The 19,847-nt window shown below is 45.2% G+C and overlaps 1 protein-coding gene across 5 annotated transcripts in view; it reads left to right on the top strand.

Annotated features, from left to right (window-relative positions):
• TAOK3 (TAO kinase 3) overlaps positions 1 to 19,847 on the top strand; it is a 200,106-nt gene that overhangs the window by 153,775 nt on the left and 26,484 nt on the right. For all 5 annotated transcript variants that reach the window (XM_051826866.3, XM_051826867.3, XM_051826868.3 and 2 more), the window contains 2 exons: positions 2,415 to 2,549; positions 19,084 to 19,320. In XM_051826866.3, coding sequence (XP_051682826.1) covers positions 2,415 to 2,549; positions 19,084 to 19,320 — 372 coding nt within the window. The remainder of the gene's footprint in view (positions 1 to 2,414; positions 2,550 to 19,083; positions 19,321 to 19,847) is intronic.

Genomic DNA, 19,847 nt, shown 5'->3' with positions numbered 1-19,847 from the left:
TCCTTGTGGATACTTAGGGACAAGTGTACTACTACTTAGAATAAAAGTGAACATTTTTCAGTTGAAAAAAAAATACAGAATGGCTTTCAATTTGATAAGCAGGGTCTTAAGCCCAAAGTGCTAATTTTTATCAGCAATGAAACAAAATAATACATTTGTGCACATTTGTGCATGAATAAGTTTTGTTTTATTCTATGGACAATGTGGATTCTATTTTCACTGCTTATCTTTGTAAATCAACTTATTGCAACTTAAAACTTAGCTGTTACCACATATTAGAGGTCTTCCTTTCATTCCATAGACTGAATAAGTTAACCAACTATTCCTAACCAAAACTAGGACTTAGTAAGGCCTCTTACAAAAATGACAGGCCTCTAGCAAGTGTATTTCTTCTGACTGCCGGCATGTTAAAGCTGCTTTGCTCTGCTGGAACTGCGATATGAAATAAGCATAATTTCATATATAAATACATTACTAAGTCTGCAGGAAGTAATGGTGGCAGGTCCCAGCACATTCTTCCTTAAAGCCTTAAACCTAGTGCATGAATCTCAGTCATGGACCTTATTTCATTTACTCTGATAAAATAAGACTTCTTATTTCCCAGGAGATAACATAGAATTATTTTATCTGTCCCTTTAAATATTTGCTTGTTAAAGTTTCAAAAACATGCATTAAGAGATGCATTTTTAACCTATAGCCAGGTTTAGCAGAACTTTCTTTCATGATGAAAATGTTCTGTGTCTCTGCCATCCAATATGGTAACCATTATGGCTACTGAGTACTTAAAACATAGCTGGCATGACTTGGGAATTGAGTTTTCCATTTTATTTTCTTTTTTTTAATCTTAATTAAAATAGCCACATGTGGCTAGTGGCCATCTTACGTGACAATACAATTGTAGATCATTCCTTGTATTATATATATATTATGTATTATATATTATTATATTATATATATGCCTCGATGGCAGATTCATTAAAGGTCTCTTCATTATTTAAATTATAATACATAAATTGAAAAGTAATTTCTAAGCATAGGTGTAATGATAACTAGCTTCTCAACATGTCAAAACATTTAAAATTTATAAAAGGAGAAAGAAAATTGGTCCAATGATAAATTATATTTTGGATATTGGCTTTTACATGAAAATCTAGATGTGAAATTTAATTTTTCTCAAGGAATATATGTTCTTTGACTTTTCAAAATTTTAAACAATAATAAAATTTGCTATTTTCTAAACTCTCTTAATTCTTGTTTTCTGGTAAAGAAAACAATTATAAATATTTCAAATAGTTATGGACAAAATTAAAACTGATTTCTCACAAGTGGTTTCTCCTAAGCCCCAAGAAAAATAAGGGATGCAGTTCCCCTTCCCCATCCTGTGCATGTATTATTTTAAAATCCCCCACGGTTGTACATGTTTTTGAGCTACAAATGATTCTAGTATCTTTATTTCTGAAGGGGTAGAGCTACTTCCTGACTGACCACTTCATCTTTTACAGAGAGGAGCATTGTCCTTTGAAAGCATTTTCCCCTTTAAAAGTCATTTCAGCTGCATTTAAGACACATCCATTATTACCCTTCCAGGGACAGCTATTTTTCACTGGGCATTAGAATACAATTAATCATCTTCGCCCATCAAGAAACAGAGGCTTGATTAAATCAGACAAGGACATTAAATTCCAGCTTCACTCACTCCGGTGACCATACCGATGCTGAGTTGAGGAAGAATTTGTGAAACTAGCATTTGGTAAAAATTGTACGCCTGTCTCTTTAAATCTAAAAAAAAATCCTTTCAGAAGCTGTAGAGAGAAGGTGCTAGAACTGTGTACGATCATGACTGGAAAGCAGGATCCCTCAGTGACTGCCGAAGCTTCCCAGCACGAGCCAGAGAGGCAGTTCAGCACAAGCCTCCACTGATTCTAAGCAGAACGATGATGCCACCGAACAGATCTCAAATAAAATTAAACTGAGAAAGCAGATCTTTCAAGGGAATGAGGCGGAGGCTCGCTTTTATGTTAAAAGCCACCAGCATCCTCCCTGCTAGACATGGACATGACATTTTTAAAGGAATTATTTGGTTACAGCGTTTTAAGCAAACTGTTCTAAGGAGTCTGTACATTGCATTGTTTTTTCTATTCTTTTTTTCTTTTGCATATATGTGATTCTGGAGGTAAAGAAAAAGCCTGCCAGGGATTCAGAAGGCATCCCACTAGCGATCAGCTGACATTCCTAACTGAAGGCTGCAATGTGTTGCTTATTCATTTTGTACCGTGGGAGCTGCGGGGACTAGCAGAGAGCTAAACTATGCATTTCAAACAGCAGTGCTTGTGCAGAAAGAGGGGTGAGAGAGAGGCAGCCGGCGAGGAAAGAGCACAGCTGGACTTTCTCCTTGTTTTTATCCATTTCTGCAGGATCATGTATTCATAAGGGATGAGGCGGGCCACGGCGATCCCAGGCCTGAGCCGCGGCCTACCCAGTCAGTTCAGAGCCAGGCCCTCCACTACCGGAACAGAGAGCGCTTTGCCACGATCAAATCAGCATCTTTGGTAAGCAAACACCCCTCTACCCACCTTCCCTTCCTTCCCCTCCTCCCCATCTGGCAGCCTCTCGCCCTCCCTGAGCCTCTCTCGGCTTCATGGATGGGAGGAAGAGTCAAGAATGTTTTCTCTCTCCTAATAATTTGATTCATTTTAGAAAAAAAAAAAATCTGTTGGCATAGCAACCTGATCTCAGATATTTTAGCATTGTCTATGGCATGGAAAAAAAAAAACCTTTGTGTGTGTGTGTGTCTGTGTGTGTATGTGTTTGTGTGTATTTGTATATGCTGTATGTGCAAAATATAAGACCTTTGAGATGAAGTTGCTAGTCTATCCAATTTTTTTTAAGCTATTTCTCTTTTGGCTGAAATAAATAATGCTAAAAATTTTTTTAAGGTATTGATGATGTAGGTGTATGCAGGGTACTATGCTCCTTTTTGTATAAATGCATGTATGTCTGTAATGTATACACACACATCAAAAGATGAAACCCAATTTTTAAAAATATATGGCTGCCTAATGTATATAATTTTAGAAAATAAGGTACTTGCTTCCCAGGGATGGATTGCTGGTTCGTTCTGGTTCATTCATTTATTTATTGCAACAATGGTAGTGGCTGCACTTCCCCATTTAACCCCTGAAGAATCTCCTGGCACCAAGAGAGCAAGAAGGGCTTTGTAAGAGAGGATCGGGGTGACTGTGGAAGCGAAGAGGCTGTAGGATTCAGCATTTTTACTATTGCAAATGTGATTGCTGGATGCCCTTGTAGTAGCAAAAGGGGTGTGTGCTGGAAGAGTTAGTTTTCATGCCTCCTCCCCTTGGCCCCACACGCGTGCGCGTGCGCGCTCCACACACACACACACACACACTCACACACACCACACACACTCACACCATTTCATCTCTGGCACTCTCAACTCTTTTTAATCTTGCGCTTCCAAATCTCACTCCTCCATCCCAAAATGATCGGAATATTAGTTGTTTTGCCAAAATTGATGTTAGAGGTCGCATGGGCAGTGGGAGTTATAGTGTACACTGCCTGGCTGTTACATTCAGAACCCATGATGACATCATCCAAGGCCGACCCAGAAAGGATCATTTTTCTTGTCCTATTTTTTAAACCTGATTTCTACTTTATTTCTCAAGTGTTTTAAAGGCTTCAGTTACCTTTGGAATTCATAATGGGTTATAATCTTTAAACACCCAAATATAAGGAAAATGGAAGTTAAAGCACCTATATCTTGCTATGCCTGCGTCTCTCTAAAAACAAGCAATTTAATTTAGATTGCTTATAAATAACCCCACTTTTGAGTTCCTTTATATAGAAGTTTCTTGTAATCTCTTTGATGGGCAATTTTTCATTTTAAAGGAATGCTGTGCTGTGTAATGGAGATCTTAAAATGTCCACTATATATTTGCTAATGATTGTTAGGCACCTAAAAAATATGCTTTTGAGGCTAAATAATGCATTCATGAGAGTGTCAAATAATTATCTTTGTGCCATGATATCTGACAAAAGAAGAAATATGGTATTTTAGAGAACTGTTGGTAGTACTTGCCACAGAGTCTTGTGAGACTTGTACCTTTATCCAGACCTGTTCGTGTTGAAACACGAGCAGGAACGAGGAAGCCCCACTGAGCCTCAGAGCACCATGAGCAATTTCTGCCTGGGAAGCAGACATTATGCCATGTGGAGGTCCCCTCTCCCGGACGGGTTCTCTGCTCTCCTCACTAGCCACACCCTCCTTCCCACCTCGCACGGTTCTGACCTCTCCAGTCTCCCAGTAGGAAGTCACTATAGCCATGCCCACTTAAGCTTGCGCTCGCATCTGTGAAGTCACCCAGGCCACTCTGTGTGCACATCAGCCATCACAGTCTTCCTCTCTGTGTGTGATAAAGGCTGCTTCCCCATGAAGCCCCTACAGGGCTGTGGGCAAGTCCTCAGGAGCCCCCCTGAACCCCACAGGCTTCACAGTGCCTATCCACAGGACTGCTGCGATCAAGCGCTTGCATGGACTTGCGAGCTGCTAAAAGGCCTGGGCCCTTGTAGTAAGTTTAAAAAAAAAAAAAAAAAAAAAAAGACTAGCTGATAGGCTGTTGCTTTAGCCATAAAGTAAGTTGTTTTTGTGGCACACCCTTTCTAGAGCTAAGACTTTGGGAGTCATGGTGGGATTGATTGAAGTTTATCAGAGGTCAGATAGCATTTGTGTCTAGTGGTTTTTTAGGTAGGAAAAAAAAATCAATGGAGGGAAAAAGTGGTATGGCATTGGACGGGCCTGTGCCTCACTTTGGACAGTCTGACCATTGGTCTGGATATTCTAATGTACAATATCAAATATTACAATTCTACCATCCATGATATTATTTTAAAGCCTGGTTCCAGTAGGAGTATATGAATCAGGACACTGAGGTGTCATTAAAAATATTTCATTTAAAAAAATATCGTGATTCCTATTTTTTTATGGGTCCCAGCTGAGATCAGGACTAGAGTGGCATAAGTGACTTACAAGTAAGGACAAGATCATGGGAAATTGAAGATCCAGTGTAATGACAGTCAAGTCATCACTGAAACCTCACCTCTCTTCTCATAGTTGGTAGCAATACTATTACTGATTGATTTTGGTTTTAGTCTTTCTTTCTTTTTTTTTTTTTTTTTTTTTTTTGGACAGGCAGAGTGGATAGTGAGAGAGAGAGAGAGAGAGAAAGGTCTTCCTTTTTGCCATTGGTTCACCCTCCAATGGCCGCCACGGCTGGCGCGCTGCGGCCAGCACACCACGCTGATCTGAAGGCAGGAGCCAGGTACTTATCCTGGTCTCCCATGGGGTGCAGGGCCCAAGGACTTGGGCCATCCTCCTCTGCACTCCTGGGCCACAGCAGATAGCTGGCCTGGAAGAGGGGCAACCGGGACAGAATCCTGCGCCCCGACCGGGACTAGAACCCAGTGTGCCAGCGCCGCTAGGTGGAGGATTAGCCTAGTGAGCCGCGGCGCCGGCCGGTTTTAGTCTTTCTTTGCAATCTTTTTTTTTTTTTTTAAGTTTTATTTTATTTATTTGAAAGAGACAATGACAGAAAGAAAGAGATCTTCCACCTGTGGGTTCACTCCCCAGATGGTTGGACAGCCAGGCTGGTGCAGGGCAAAGCCAGGAACCTGCAGGAACCTGGAACCTCCTTCCTGATCTCCTATGAGGGTTGCAGGGGTCCAGGTACCTTGGCCATCTGCTGCTGCTTTCCCAGATGCATTAGTAGGGAGGTGGATCAGAAGCTGAGCAGCCAGGACTCGAACTGGGACTCCAGTATGGGATGCCGGCGTGCCACAGGCAGCTTAACCCGCTGTGCCACAGTGCCGGCCCCTAGTCTTCCAGTAGAAATGCTAGAAGCACCAGAGAGGTCCAAATATGATGAACAAAATGAGGAAGAATTTATAAATTAGTTTTTAAATTACTAGATGAATAAATGATGATTGTATAGTTTAAATTGACTTTCAAAGTGACAAAAATGTTACTGTACCTAGAATATGCTTTATGAGCCTACCTCATCAACCTAAACCTAAAAGAGGCCTCTCTTGGTAGGGTTTGCCCTTAGTGTTACATTCTATGTTGTACTTTGGAATGAAGTTATTGACAAGTGTATGAAACCCATGGCCTACAGGCTTTTACTGCTGGATTTTTAAAACTGTCTTGGCGCCTTAAAACCAAGATTTCTGTTATTATGCACTGCTGCTTTTTAAAAAAAAAAAAAAAGATTTATTTATTTGAAAATCACAATTACAGAAAGAAAGAGGGAGACAGAGATCTTCCATCTGCTGGTTCACACCTCAAATAACTACAATGGCTGGGGCTGGGCCAGGCCAAAGCCAGGAGCTTCATCTGGGTCTCCCATGTGGGTGTAAGGGACAAAACACTTAGGCCATCTGCTGCTGCTTTCCCAGGTCCATCAGCAGGAAGCTGCATTGGAAATGGGACAGCCGGGATTCAAACCGGTGCCCATATGGGATGCCAGCACTGCAGACAGCAGCTTAACTTGCTATACTACAATGCCAGCCCCCAAAATGCATTTTTAACAAAGGAAAGGGAAGGGCTGCGGCCTTGGTACCAGAAGAAACTTTAGGATTTTTAAAAATTTTTGTAATTTTTAAAATAATTTTCTAAGGACAGAGTTTATTGACCTTACTTTGAAGAATTAGGAAAAGGAAGGGCATTCCATGGCATTTTAAAATGTTTATCTTTTTCTCCTTCTTTAAGAAAGTTTATACTGAACTAATTTGTTATCTGGAGATATTTTCTTCAGAATTACTGATCTCACTTCTTGGACTGCTGAGATATGCTTTTTTTGAGTTTTTATTGCTGATGAATGAAGAACCTAATAGTTTAATTGTATAAGTGACCCACAGAGTGTTCTCAGCTGTTGCTACACCAGATGTCATTTCTTCATAAAATTTTACAATGTCAGGGCCAGCACTATGGCATTGTAGGTTAGGCCTCCTCCTTTAGTGCCAGCATCCCGTATGGGCACTGGTTCTAGTCCTGGATGTTCCTCTTCTGATCCAGCTCCCTGCTAATAGCCTGGGAAGGCAGTAGAAGATTGTCCAAGTGCTTGAGTCTCTGCACCTACATGGGAGACCCAGAAGAAGCTCCTGGCTTCAGATTGGCCCATTTTTGGGGGTAAATCAATGGATGGAAGACCTTTCTCTCTGTCTCTCCCTCTCTGTCTGTAACTCTGTCTCTCTCTGGGTTGCTGGCAGTTTCCGTAGGAGATGTGACTGGCAGGGGCACCAAGGCCATGTCTATCATCAGGTAAGTCAGCATTGGCCTTGTGAGGGCATTCCCACTGGAATGCAGTGGACCTGCTACCCAGGTGAATGGACGAAAGAACATACCTAAGAAAGTGGACTACAAAGAAACTCTTAATTTGGAGCCCCCAGGCAGGCTTGTCAGAGAAAATGATTATTCTGTGTATATAAATGTAGATTTTTTTTTGACTTGGCTTTTCCAGATTCAGTTTGAAAAACTTACAAAAAGAGAGTCTCCATTTAGAGTTTTAAAATGCAACCTAGTCATTCAGCTGATTGTCAAGTTGGAAACTTGGATGTGTTTCCTACGTGAGAATAAAAAGATTAGTGCCTCAGAAGTGAGTGCTGCTGTTTCGTGTCTCGTGAGCCCAGTTGTTCTGTTCCTGAATGCTTGACCATGTGTTCTCTTCCTGACAGAGTGCGGGAGGAGGCTGACCAAAATACTCTATCTCTTTGCTTGCTCTTGGCGTCTTAACTCACTAAGGTCATTGCTGATACCATTTTTCATTTGTGCTGTCCAGTTGACATGCTCAACCTCCATGTCCAAAGTCCCAATAACATGTTGAATGGATGACATAGCTTCCAACTCTGCTGTCACATGCTAATTTGTATTTTTTGAAAGATTTTATTTATTTATTTGAGAGGCGGAGTTACAAAGAGAGGGAGAGACAGAGAGAAAGGTCTTCCATCCACTGATTCACTCCCTAGATGGCTGCAATGGCCAGAGCTGGGCCGATCTGAAGCCAGGAGCCAGGAGCTTCTTCTGGGTCTCCCATGGGGCTGCAGGGCCCAAGCACTTGCGTCATCTTCCACTGCTTTCCTAGTCCATTAGCAGAGAGCTCGTTCAGAAGTGAAGCAACTCAGATTTGAACCAGTGCCTGAATAGGATTCTGGCGCCACAGGTGGAGGCTTTAGCCCACTATGCCACAGTGCCAGCCCGAGAATTTGTATTTTTAACTATGCATTTCTGAGTTCTTACAGTTCCTGTTATAAGGCAGAGGTGCCCGTGGTCAATCATTATTTTTAGTAAAACCTTAGCACTTCCTTTTAGGTGTTCCAAAGAGTAACATATCAAATTTCTAATGCCAAATTGTGACTCATTGTATTCTTTTTAAGAACTTGCTATAAATTTCATCTGTTCTTAGTATATATGTGGCCACTTTAAGTCATATGTGGATCATTTTGAATCTCACAAATAATTAACCTTGTAAATTGGCTGTGATCTCTTAAGAAGGAAACATCATCAGCCACCATGCTCTTGCTGAATGTTCAGTGAGCTGCTTATTAGCCTTGAAGTGTTTGTCCATTGTGGGCATCCTCAGTACTTGGGACGAGGTGATTTGTTTCAGGGCCAGATTTTGCTGGAATTAAATAAGGTAGCATTAAACAGCTGTAGCAGCTTTCTGAAGAGTTTTAGTCCTCCTCTTTAATGACTCCTTATTTTTATTTATTTTTTATATATTCCAGTTATATGAAATGAGTAATAATCCCAGCTCAGAAATTATTCATACTTAATCTTATAATTCACAACCTAAATACAGGCATAGTTTTATTGTTAAATTTGCCCTTTCTCTTGAATCCACATATTCCGATCTATGTCCCCATCACCAAAATGCTAAACGTAGAGAGGAGACATCCTCCTCAGAGCCTGGCAGGAAAAGGCAGCCACACAGTGTGTGTTCAGCATCTCCTCCAAGGCAGACACCTTGCGGGGCACTTCCACATGTGTGCTCCAGTCCTCCATCCCTAAGGAATGCAGAACAGGTCAAATATCCCTTTCCAACATGTTTGGATTGGGGAATATTTGCATAGACTTTACTGGTTGAGCCTCCCTAATCCAAAAATCCCAAATCTGGAGTTTTTGAGCACAGATTTCAGGTTTGGGGTTCAAGGGTAGTCAGTGTGTAGGAGTTCCTCTTTACATATGAAGAAACCAAGCAACTACAAGATTATGTGTGGTAATTTGCTCATGATCAGTTATGTGGTAAGGGACACAATGAGGTTTTTCTCCACACAGCCTGCTGGTACTGCCCACTTTTAGTAGATCATGGTTTTGAGACTACCATATTTTTAAAAAAGAATTATTTTATTTATTGAATGTCAGAAATACAGAGAGAAGGAGAGAGAGAGAGAGAGAGAGAGAGAGAGATTGATCTTCCATCCACTGGTTCACTCCCCAAATGGCCTCAATGGCCAGAGCTGGGCCAAACTGAAACCTGGAGCCAGGAGCTTCTTCCAGGTCTCTCACGTGGGTAGCAGAGGCCCACGTACTTGGGCCATCTTCCTCTGCTTTCCCAGGCACATTAGCAGGGAGCTGGGTCGGAAGTGGAGCAGCTGGGACTTGAACCAGCACCTATATGAGATGCCGGCACAGTAAGCGAGACTTAACTTTCTATGCCACAGCACCAGCCCCGAGATTACCATTGTATAAATTAGTCACTACATCTCTATAATTTTCTCTAATTTCATATTATTATTTATTTACCTACTTATTTGAAAAAGCAGACAGGGCGCTCCCATCTACTGGTGCACTCCCCAAATACCCACAGTGGCCAGGAGATGGGCCAGGCCAGAGCCAGGATCCAGGAATTCAATCCAGATCTTACCCAGGGGTAGCAGAGACCCACCTGCTCGAGCTATCACCTGCTTCCTCCCAAGGTGTGCATTATCAGGATGCCGGAATGGGAAGCAGAGCTGAGACTCAAACCCGAGCACTCTGACATGGGTCCCAGTTGCTGCCTTAACCCCTACGCCAAACGCCCCCCACCTCCCACATTGTGGACTTCTCAGCTTGGGGTTCACCGCGTGCTCTGACGGTGCTAGGCATGATTCCCTCCACGGCTTCGAGCAGAGAGTAATCGCTCTCTTTCTGCCTTCATGATGTCAATTTCCTCAGGTAGCTAGAACCACCCAACCTTGGTTCAAATCCCAGGACTTATAAAAGTTAAAGAGGTAAATTATAGGTGGAGTTATTTTGTAAATCATAAAGCATGATAAAATTATGAGCTATTTTTAAAATTACCCAACTAGTGTATTCTTAGGCACATAGTGTAAACTTCAGACTTCTTGGCATAGGGAGCAGGTGGCTGACCAAGCAGTTGGAATGCCCACGCTCCACATAATAGTGCCCAGTTCAAGCTCCTGCCACCCATGCAGGAGATCCGGATTGCTTTCCCAGTTCCTGACTTCAGCTCCAGCCCAGCCTCAACCTGGAATTTGGGGAATAAGCCAGAAGATGGGATGCTCGCACGCACGCTCTCTCTCTCTCTCTCCCTGCTCTCAAATATATAAACTTTAAAAAAAAAAACTTACAGAAATATATGACTGTTACATTTTTATATTTTTTATTTTTTAGCAAGTAAATTTTATATATATATTTTATTTTTTTATTTTTATTTTTGACAGGCAGAGTGGAAAGTGAGAGAGAGAGACAGAGAGAAAGGTTTTCCTTTGCCGTTGGTTCACCCTCCAATGGCCACCGCGGCCAGCACGCTGTGGCCAGTGCACCACACTGATCCAATGGCAGGAGCCAGCTACTTATCCTGGTCTCCCATGGGGTGCAGGGCCCAAGTACTTGGGCCACCCTCCACTGCACTCCCTGGCCACAGCAGAGAGCTGGCCTGGAAGAGGGGCAACCAGGACAGAATCTGGCACCCCGACCGGGACTAGAACCTGGTGTGCCAGCGCCGCAAGGCGGAGGATTAGCCTAGTGAGCCGCGGCGCCGGCCAAATTTTATATATATTTTTAAGCCTTTTTATATTATTATTATTTTTTTTTTGACAGGCAGAGTGGACAGTGAGAGAGAGACAGAGAGAAAAGTCTTCCTTTGCCATTGGTTCACCCTCCAATGGCCGCCGCGGCCGGCGCACCGTGCTGATCCGAAGGCAGGAGCCAGGTGCTTCTCCTGGTCTCCCATGGGGTGCAGGGCCCAAGCACTTGGGCCATCCTCCACTGCACTCCCGGGCCACAGCAGAGAGCTGGCCTGGAAGAGGGGCAACCGGGACAGAAACTGGCACCCCGACCGGGACTAGAACCCGGTGTGCCGGCGCCGCAAGGCGGAGGATTAGCCTGTTGAGCCACGGCGCCAGCCATAAGCTTTTTTATATTATTTTGAAATATTTTATTTATTTGAGAGAGTTGCAGACAGAGAGGGAGAGACAAAGAAAAGTTCACTCCCCAAATGGCCGCAACAGCCAAAGTTAGGCCGATCTGAAGCCAGGAGCCAGGAGCTTCTTCTGGGCTTCCCATATGGATGCAGGGGCCCAAGGACTTGAGCCATCTTCTACTGCTTTCCCAGGCCGTAGCAGAGAGCTGGATTGGAAGAGGGGCAGCCGGGACATGAACCGCTGTCCATAAAGGATCCCAGCACCGCAGGTGGAGGCCTAGCCTAGTATGCCACAGTGCTAGCCCCAGTCAATCTTTTCTTAAAGTAAATAAAAGATTTACTTATCTGGAAGTCAGAATTAGGGAGAGAGACAGAGACAGAGAAAGAGATCTTATATTTGCTGGCTCACTCCTGAGATGGCACAATGGCCGGGGCTGGACCAAGCCAAAACCAAGAGCCGGGAGCTTCTTCTGGGTCTCCCATGTGGGTGCAGGGGCCCAAGCACTTGGTCCATCTTCCACTTCTTTCGCACATGCATTAGCAGGGTGATGGATCAGAAGTGGAGTCACTGAGACTTGAACCAGCGCCCCTATGGGATGCCGGCCCTGCAGACGGCAGCTTAACTCACTGTGCCACCAGCACCAGCCCCTATATTTTATGTCAAACTTCATAAATCTAACATCTGGCTATACTTTTATTTTATAAATTCACCTATCTAGCTTGAGCACAGAATTATAAAATTTAGTATCTTTAGGCCGGCGCCGCGGCTCAACAGGCTAATCCTCCACCTTGCGGCGCCGGCACACCGGGTTCTAGTCCCGGTCGGGGCACCGGATTCTGTCCCGGTTGCCCCTCTTCTAGGCCAGCTCTCTGCTGTGGCCCGGGAGTGCAGTGGAGGATGGCCCAAGTGCTTGGGCCCTGCACCCCATGGGAGACCAGGATAAGCACCTGGCTCCTGCCATCGGATCAGCGTGGTGTGCCGGCCGCGCCAGCCATTGGAGGGTGAACCAACAGCAAAAGGAAGACCTTTCTCTCTGTCTCTCTCTCTCACTGTCCACTCTGCCTGTCAAAAAAATAAAAAAAATAAAAAATAAAAAGTAATAATTAAAAAATTTTAGTATCTTTATATATACCTAAAGAGACTTAGAAAGTTTGGTTGTGACAAGTGAAAGATAATAGTAGGAGTGTAAGAAGGTGACTATTGGGGCCGGCATTGTGGCATAGTAGGCTAAGCCTCGGCCTGCAATGCCAGCATCCCATATGGGCACCAGTTCAAGTCGCGGCTGCTCCTCTTCTGATCCAGCTCTCTGTTATGGCCTGGGAAAGCAGTAAGAGATGGCACAAGTGATTGGCCCCTGCAGCCATGTGGGAGACCCACAAAAAGTTCCTGGCTCCTGGCTTTGGATCAGCTCAGCTCTGGTTGTTGTGGTTATTTGAAGAGTGAACCAGCAGATGGAAGACCTTTCTCTCTCTCTCATCTCTCCCTCTGTCTGTACCTCTACCTGTCAAATAAATAAAATCTTTTTTTTTTTAAAGGAGACTATCAAGTCATGGAAAGTATTCAAAAAGCCAAATGTCTGCTGAAATAGTGCTATGCAGTAATAATAGCAAGTAAAGTTTTGTGATTTGTCTTGGCCACATACTTGTGCCAAGCGTGGCCTGGTAGGCACAGAGACCCATCCGCCAATTAAGTTAGAAAATGTTCTTGACCCAACTCATTTCTGCTTTGTCTTTGGGCTTCTTGGTTTAGGGAAATGGCCATCCTGAGAATGTTTCCTTGGCCATAAGCCAATGCTTGTGTCAAGTTTTAAATATATCATAATAGCTTCTGAATGCGACATGTCTTAGCTTTGGTGATTTGACTAAAGAAGAAATAGAAAAGTAAGAAAAAAATGAGTCGTATGGATAAAACATATCTCAAGTCATTACCCTAGAACAGAGATTTTATTGCCATGTTCATGTAAAAAAAAAAAAAAGTACATTCAGAAAGGACTAAATGGTGTTCTTCCTGATGGTTGAGTTGCTTTTTCCCTGAAGTTCACCTTAGGAAGGCCAAAATACAAGGAAGTGAAATTTACACACATATTTCAAACCACTTCACTCCTTCCTCTTATCAAGGAATAAGTTCATTTGAAAAAATAGCATGTTATTAGGATGACAACAGAGATCATTCATTTTCTTTAGACTGTTAGGTGCCTTTTCGGTGATGTTATCCTTTTTTTGGTCTGCTCTTGTTCCTCGTACTTTAAAGGGGATTGTCCTTCAGAACAGAGAAATGAATATGAAACCTAGTGTTAGTTTCAGCTGGCGAGGTTCAAAGTTCGGCTAGTGTTTAATGATGTACTTTGATAATACTATCCAGTTACAGAGCAGCACTGTCTCCACAGTAAGGACTCAGACACCAGGACACCTTCCAAGAACAGTGAGGCGAGCCATTCTTTGTAGGACACGCACTCTGACCCATAACCTGAACAAAGTGCACAGAATTAGTAACAGCATGAAAACTTCCAGTGAAGCTTGTTTAGGGGTTCAGCTGGGGAGAAGAGGCTTATAGTCAGTGTGAGTGACCAAGTCAGTGAATAAAGAACAAAACTAAAGTTGTAATCCTTAGTTAAGCGTTTAACCCTGAAATAGACAAGAAAAATGAAAAGGATGTGATCAGAGAATCTAAACGGGAAAATAGAGGTATGATAATTTGAAGGAAGGACTGAAAATCACAAAAGGCTTAATAGAAGCAAGGGGTCCTCAGATTTACGTTTGTAGTCCTTGATTAGTTGAATATTTACTTGAGACTGGGTTCAGAAAAAGTTACTAAGAATTCATCCAAAAATCATAATGCTTTTTTTTTTCCAGGAGAACTAGTAAATGTAATTTGCTATTTTCTGTTTTGTGGGAAGGGGAGGAGAGATACAGCTGATTTAAAAGAAGATTCTCTCAACTTGTAACAATATGTTTTTTTTAAGATTGTATTTATTTATTTATTTGAGAGGTAGAGTTACAGACAATGAGAGGGAGAGACAGAGAGAAAGGTCTTCCTTCTACTGGTTCACTCCCCAAATGGCGGCAACAGCCAGAGCGGTGCCAATCCAAAGCCAGGAGCCAGAATTGTCTTTCTGGTCTCCTGGGCAGGGGCCCAAGCGCTTGGGCAATCCTCCACTGCCTTCCCAGGCCATAGCAGAGAGCTGGATTGGAAGAGGAGCAGCCAGGACTAGAACCGGCGCCTATATGGGATACCGGCGCCTCTGGTGGAAGATTAACCTACTCCACCTCAGCGCCGGCCCCAACAATATGTTCTTAAAACTGTATATTTGAAAAACATGAAATTTGTTGACTTTGTATAAATTTAAAAATTAAAAATCAAAAATAAAATATTTTTTAAAAATGGGAAATAGAGGCAGACGTTGTGGTGCAGCAGGCTAAGTCAACACTTGGAGCTCAGCATCCCATGTCAGAGTGCCTGGTTCGAGTCCTGGCTGCTCCACTTCCTTCTAATGCATCTGGGTGGCAGCAGATGATGGCCCGAGTATTTGATTCATACAGGACACCAGGGTGGAATTCCTGACTCCTGGCTTCAACCTCGCTCAGCCTCAGCTGCTGCAGGCATTTGGGGAGTGAGCCAGAGGATGGACAATCTCTCTCTCTCTCTCTCAATTTCTCTCTCTCCCTCTCTCCTTCTCTCCTTCTCTGTCTCCCCCCCTCCCCGCCGCCTCTCCCTATCAATCTGTCTTTTAAATAAATGAATAAGTGATTAAGAGAATAGGAAATAAATCCTGTTCAGGCTATTTTAAAAGGATAGTCAGAGTTTCTGAGACTGTTAGAGACATACTCTGGAAAAGCATACTCAACACAGAGCTCCACGGTACCTTAGTCCTCAACTGAATGAATTTTTCCCCCACTGTGGGGAGCAGCTCGGACTGGACTAAGTTACTGGAATTAAGACTTATTCTATGCATCTGCTCTCCCACAATATGGCGCTGGGAGAGAAGAAAACAGCTTTTACACAGCTGCCTCCAGTTCAACCAATAAACTGTAGGACTTGCTCCTGATTGGAGAGCAGCGTACTCGGCGTGTGGGCAGCCGAGTTGGGATTGGCGGAGGAGGACTATAAAGGAGGAGAGAGACGGCATGCACCAGGAACATCTAAAGGGAACATCTAAGGGAACACCTGTGCAGCCCCCAGAGAGCCGGCTGGCGGTGTGCCGCTCCCCTGCGGAAGTGGGGAATGTGGCCAGGGGGAACTGCCCTTCCACGGAGGTGGAAGGGACAGTAGCCAACCCGGGAAGAACCAGCAGCAAACCCGGGGAGGGCCGAGCAGACGAAAGAACAGCGCAGGGTCCTGTGTCGTTCCTCCACGAAGAGGGGGAGCGACATAATGGTGCCGTGACTCGGATATGAAGCCTAGGCAGGGCTTTGTGTCGTTCCTCCATGAAGAGGGGGAGCGACATAATGGTGCCATGACTCGGATAGGAAACCTAGGAGGGAAGAAGTGGGAAAATATCGGAGAGAGAGACTAGCAAACAGCCTAGGGAAAAGCCGGACGAAAAAGGTGCCGGAAGAAGCTATTGAAAGCCTAGGCATAGACTCAGATACGGACTACGGGGGGAAGCTGGGAGAAATCTCTAAGGTCGAAAGCGAAAGTGAAAGCTAGAACAAACAGACTCGGATACGGACTGTGGGGAGAGGCCAGGAGAAATGAGGGAGGAATATTGTTGGAGGAAAGCTTGGGGAAACATACCGGGTAGAGAAAAATGTTAGGGAAATTGAAGCCGCGGGGGGCAGGCCGAGGCGGAAACGAAAGCCACTTTGGGATTCTCAAGTTAGCCCGGGAATAGGGGGCGAAAAGTTAAAACCAGAAGCGGAAACGTAAGCCTGGTTGGGATCCGTCTGATTAGCCCGGGGAGCAAAGGACGGGAAGCCAGATCGTGGGGCGGAGACGTAAGCTGGGTTGAATTCGCCAGGCTAGCCCGGGGAACTTGGATTGAATGCTAGTGGTGGAGACGCAAGCTACGCTGTGTGACTCACGGAAGCCACCGCGTGCAGAGAGAGCACGGGGCGTGAATAGATAGGGAACGCGGGGCTGGCGCGAGGCCGTGGTTCAGACGCGAAAGGGCTAGTGAGAGACCGCGGAGTGTGCGCGCGAAGCCGAGCCGCGCGGAGCCGTGAAGCTGCCGCGGGGCGGGAGCCGGGAAGCCGCGGGGATAAGAGAAACAGAAGTTTAGAAGTAAAAGGAGAGAAATAGGAATGCTGGAAGATAGAAGTAAAATGGGAGAAATAGGAATGCCCGGAGATAGAGAAATAGAGAAATAGAAAGGCCTCCCCTCAACATGGCAATGAGAAAGCTTGGATTCGGTCTGCCTGATTAAGTGAGGCGATGAGCACCTGCGGGCGGCTAGCAGCTTATGCGCCGCAGGTCACCGAAGACAGGCACGAATTAACATCAGTAAGGCCTCCCCACAATACCGCAATTAGAAGGCTTGGATTCGGTCTGCCTGATTAAGGCGGTAAGCACCAGCAAGCAGCTCGACCAGAGTATAAGCTGCAGGTCACCGAAGATAGGCACGAACCAACACTAATAAGTCTCCCCCACAATACGGCAATGAGAAAGCTTGGATTCGGTCTGCCTGATTAGTAAGGCGGTAAGCGCCAGCAGGCGGCTCGACCAAAGTATGAGCCGCAGGTCACCAAACACAGGCACGCATCAGCGCCTAAAAACCTCCTCACAACATGGCGAAGAGAGGACCCGGATTCGGTTTGCCTGATTGATAGGACTTGTAAGAACCTGTGGCAACTCTAGCAAGTAGAGCAGAGTGTGTGCCGCGGGACACCGAAGACAGGCGCGTATCAACGCCAAAAATAAAAAGAAAGGGGGATCTGTGGGGAGCAGCTCAGACTAGACTAAGTTACTGGAATTAAGACTTATTCTATGCATCTGCTCTCCCACAATATGGCGCTGGGAGAGAAGAAAACAGCTTTTACACAGCTGCCTCCAGTTCAACCAATAAACTGTAGGACTTGCTCCTGATTGGAGAGCAGCGTACTCGGCGTGTGGGCAGCCGAGTTAGGATTGGCAGAGGAGGACTATAAAGGAGGAGAGAGACGGCATGCACCAGGAACATCTAAAGGGAACATCTAAGGGAACACCTGTGCAGCCCCCAGAGAGCCGGCTGGCGGTGTGCCGCTCCCCTGCGGAAGTGGGGAATGTGGCCAGGGGGAACTGCCCTTCCACGGAGGTGGAAGGGACAGTAGCCAACCCGGGAAGAACCAGCAGCAAAACCGGGGAGGGCCGAGCAGACGAAAGAACAGCGCAGGGTCCTGTGTCGTTCCTCCACGAAGAGGGGGAGCGACATAATGGTGCCGTGACTCGGATATGAAGCCTAGGCAGGGCTTGGTGTCGTTCCTCCACGAAGAGGGGGAGCGACACCCCACCTCAGACGTTTGGCAATGTCTGAGGACAATTTTGATTGTCATGATTTGGAAGTAGCCACTGGCTTCTAGTGGGTAGGGGCCAGTAGGTAGAGGATATTAGGCATCCTACAACAAAGAATGTATCCAGTCCATTGTCAGCATTGGGAAGGTTGAGAAACCCTTTGCAGTGGAAGCAACATGGGCCTAGGTCCCAATCCATTCCTTATTAGCCATGTTAGCATGTATCAATGTAATGGTATATAATAAAAAATGTGTAAGCAGGTGGGCTGGCATTATGGCTAGCAGGTTAAGCTACCACCTCTGATGCCAGCATCCCATAGGGGTGCTGGTTAGAATCTCAAATGCTCCACTTCTGATCCAGCTCCCTGGTTAAAAAAAATCGGGGGGGAGGCAGCAGAAAATGGCCCATGAGCTTGCCACCCATGTTAGAGACCAGGAAGAAGCTCTTGGCTCCTGGCTTCAGCCTGGTCCAGGCCTGGCTGTTGAGGACATCTTGGGGTGTGGGGGGGTGTGAACTAGCAGATGGAAAATCTCTCTCTGTCTCTCCCTCTCCCTCTCTCTGTAATTCTTTCAAAAAACAAAAATCTTTTTTTAAGAAAATGTGTAAGTAGGGCTGGCATTCTGGTGCAACAGGTTAAGCCACAGCTTACAATGCTGGCAGCCCATAAATTGGAGTGTGGTTCGAGTCCTGGCTACTTTGCTTCTCACCAGCTGGGAAGGCAGCAGACAATGACTCAAGTTCTTGAGTTCCTACCACCCACCCACATGAGTGACCTGGGTGGAGTTCTTGGCTCTTGGCTTTGTCTAGGCCCAGCCTGAGCTATTGTGACCATTTGGGGAGTGAGCCAACAAGTGGGATTGATCTCTCTCTCTCTCTCTCTCTCTCTCTCTCTGTCATTCTGCCTTTTGAATAAATAAATTAACAAATCTTACCATTTGAATGAACGGATACATTATTTCCCTCAAGTGCCAGTGTCCTCATCCATGACATGGAGCGAGCTAACACTTACCCCGTGAATGAGGAAGACAAATGAGTGAATGAGTGGTTCTGAAGTGAGCACTCGGCACTGTGCTGACTTCAGGTGAGCTTTCAGTGCAGAGGAGGTAAACTGATGCAACGATGATGCATACATTTTTCCCCCAGAGGATTCTTCTTTGCTTAAGTTTGCCTTCCATGAACATGAACCTGGTGACCTGAGTTCTGCTCCCCAACCCGATTCAGGTTACACGGCAGATCCATGAGCATGAGCAGGAGAACGAGCTGCGGGAACAGATGTCAGGTTATAAGCGGATGCGGCGCCAGCACCAGAAGCAGCTGATCGCCCTGGAGAACAAGCTGAAGGCTGAGATGGACGAGCACCGCCTCAAGCTGCAGAAGGAGGTGGAGACACATGCCAACAACTCGTCCATCGAGCTGGAGAAGCTGGCCAAGAAGCAAGTGGCTATCATAGAAAAGGAGGTCAGTACGTGCACACGCGCCTCCAGACGGCCACCAGGCCCTGCCCATCGTGGACAGTGGCAGGGTGTTGGGAGGAGGCGGATGTGGTGTGGCTGCAGGAATGGAGGAACATTCCTGCTGGGTTTCCAGGGACGGGAGGGTCCCACCTCTTACATGGCCGCTTAGCATGGTCATTCAGGGATGGCGATGGGCATTTGGCCTAGCAGTTAATATCACATACATTGGAGTACCTGGTTCAACACTGGGCTTCAGCTCCTGATTCCAGTTTCCTGCTAATGTACACCTGGGGAGGCAGCAGTAATGGCTCAAGTAGTTGGGTTCTTGCCGTCCACTTTGGAGACCTGGGTTGAGTTTTTGGCTTTAACCCCGGCCATAGTGGGCATTTGAGGAGTTAACCAGCAGATGGGTTCTGTCTATATGTCTCTCTTTATCTCTCTGCTTATCAAATAAATAAATAAATGTGAACAAAGAAAAGTTAAAAATAAATAAAATTCAATTGTCATTTAAAGCTACCATAGTAGTTCTAT

The sequence above is a fragment of the Oryctolagus cuniculus genome, chromosome 21 (assembly GCF_051225735.1).
Source record: "Oryctolagus cuniculus isolate XC-2025 breed Fujian yellow rabbit chromosome 21, ASM5122573v1, whole genome shotgun sequence".
In the NCBI taxonomy this organism is placed as follows: Eukaryota; Metazoa; Chordata; class Mammalia; order Lagomorpha; family Leporidae; genus Oryctolagus; species Oryctolagus cuniculus.
The sequence above is the reverse complement of the archived record's forward strand: the minus strand, read 5'-3'. Positions and strand labels throughout refer to the sequence as shown.